Raw genomic sequence first — 2,043 nt, forward strand, 5'->3', positions numbered from 1 at the left:
TGTGGGTCTGCTCCTCCGGGGCATCCCGCGGGCTGGGGGGGAAAGGTGGGCTGAGGGACACCTGTGGTGCCCCTTCCCCACCCAACTCCTGAGTCCCCCCGCAAGGAGCCGAGAGCTAAGGGAGCTGGAACATCCCAGAGGATGTGCTGGGATGTCCCTGGGCCACCCGGGGCTCAGCCCTGCTGGATGCCACCGCTGTCCCCTCACCACCCCAAGACCCTCCTGAAGGATGGACCTGGGACATCCCATCCCCTGGGGCTCCTCCCTTCTGGGTGTCACTGCTGTCCCCTCGCTGTCCTCAGGGTCTCCCGAAGGATGGAGCCGGGACATCCCACCACTTGATGCTCACCCCTACCGGCTCCCACCTCACCCCCACAAGCCCACCCTGCACGATGGATCCGGGACATCCCCCCCCTACCTAAACTCCTCCCCCCCCTCCAGCAGCTGCCGGTAGGTCGCGATCTCGGCCTCCAGCTTGTCCTTGGCGTTGAGCAGGTCCTGGTGCTCCTGGAGCTGGCGCTGCAGCTCCGCCCGCGCCTGCCCCAGCTCCGCCTCCACCCGCAGCACCAGCCCGTGCAGCTGCTCCAGCTGCGCCCGGTACCGGTTCTCCACCTCCAGCAGGTTGTTCTCCAGCCCCGCCTTCTGCAGAACATCCCCCCGGGGTTCAGCTCCAGGCCGGGCAGCCCCGCAGGGCTGGATGTTGGGGTGTTCCGGGGTATTGGGGAGGTTTTGGGGGGACACCTGGTTGCGGAGGGACTCCAGGTCGATCTCCAGGGTCTGCACGGTGCGGCGCAGGTCCACCAGGGTGCTGCGGGCCGTGTCGATCTCCTTGCTGCTCTGCGTGATCTCGATGGTGCTCTCGGTGATCTGGGGGGCACACACACCTGGTTTGGGGGGTCAGCACCTTGGCCCAGCCCACCAGGGTCACCCCAACCCATGCAGAGGGTGGAACCACCCCAGGAAGAGCCAACCCCGAGGGCCAGGGTCCCATATGGGACAGGGGTCTCCTAGGAGTGTCCCTAGTGTTGGACCAAGACTCCCTTGGGAAATGTCCCCATTGAGGGGCTGGGGTCACCCTGGGATACTTTTCCCCTGGGGAGTGTCCCTGATGTGGGACCAGGAACCGAACCCCTTGGAGATGGTCTCCACTGTGGGATTAGGGTCTCCTACAGGTTGGGGTTCCCACCACAAAGGTCCCAAGGGTTGGAACAGGACCTGCTTAGGGAAGATCCCCACTGTGGGGCTGGGGTCACCCTGAGATAGTTTCCTCTTGGGAATGTCCATGATTTTGGACCCCTTGGAGAACATCCTCACTCCAGCCTCACTGTCCCCTGTGGGACAGGAGTCACCCTAAGAGTGTCCCTGATACTGGACCAGGATCCCATTGAATCAAATCCTCCTTGTGGGGAGCCTTTGGGGAACACAAAGGGGTTCCCTCTTGTGTCAGGACCCCCAGGTGACCACCCCAGGACATCCAGATGACCCCTCATGGAGCTGGGGGCTGCTTCTCACCCTTGGCTTGACGTCCCCGCAGGCAAGTCACCCCATGGAGGTGTGGGGACATGGACCCACCTGCCTCCCCCATTGCTTCTCCAGGTCCTCCAGGTTCTTCTGGGCCAGGGTGTCATACTGAGCCCTCAGCTCTGCCAGGATCTTGCCCAGATCCTGGGACTTGGGCGCGTCCACCTCCACCGTCAGCCCTGAGCTGGACACCTGGGCCTGCAGGCTCTGCACCTCCTGGGGGGCAGCAGGGCCGGGGTCACTGGGGGGTCCCCAGAGCCTGGCCCCCACTCCCTCCTACCCCTGGTGTTCCCCCGACCTCCTCGTGGTTCTTCCTCATGAAGATGAGCTCCTCCTTGAGGGCCTCCAGCTCCCCCTCCAGCTGCAGCCGCGCCATGTTGGTGTCATCGATCACCTTCCGCAGCCCCGAGATGTCGTTCTCCACCGCCAGGCGCATGGACAGCTCTGCCTCCCACCTGCCACCGCGCCCAGCGTGTCACCCCTGCCCCATCCCAGCCCTGGCCACATCCCCAGCCCGGTCCC

The 2,043-nt window shown here is 64.8% G+C and overlaps 1 protein-coding gene across 1 annotated transcript in view; it reads right to left on the minus strand.

Moving 5' to 3' along the window:
* Window positions 1-414: 414 nt before the first annotated feature.
* The window catches only part of KRT18 (keratin 18), a 10,748-nt gene continuing 9,119 nt past the window's right edge, over window positions 415-2,043 (minus strand). Inside the window, exons 3-6 of the mRNA XM_010000710.1 lie at window positions 1,820-1,976; window positions 1,573-1,737; window positions 742-867; window positions 415-642 (exon numbers count right to left, since the gene is read on the minus strand). Coding sequence (XP_009999012.1) covers window positions 415-642; window positions 742-867; window positions 1,573-1,737; window positions 1,820-1,976 — 676 coding nt within the window. The remainder of the gene's footprint in view (window positions 643-741; window positions 868-1,572; window positions 1,738-1,819; window positions 1,977-2,043) is intronic.

Source organism: Chaetura pelagica, unplaced genomic scaffold, assembly GCF_000747805.2.
Source record: "Chaetura pelagica isolate M959 unplaced genomic scaffold, ChaPel_1.0 scaffold966, whole genome shotgun sequence".
Taxonomy (NCBI): Eukaryota; Metazoa; Chordata; class Aves; order Apodiformes; family Apodidae; genus Chaetura; species Chaetura pelagica.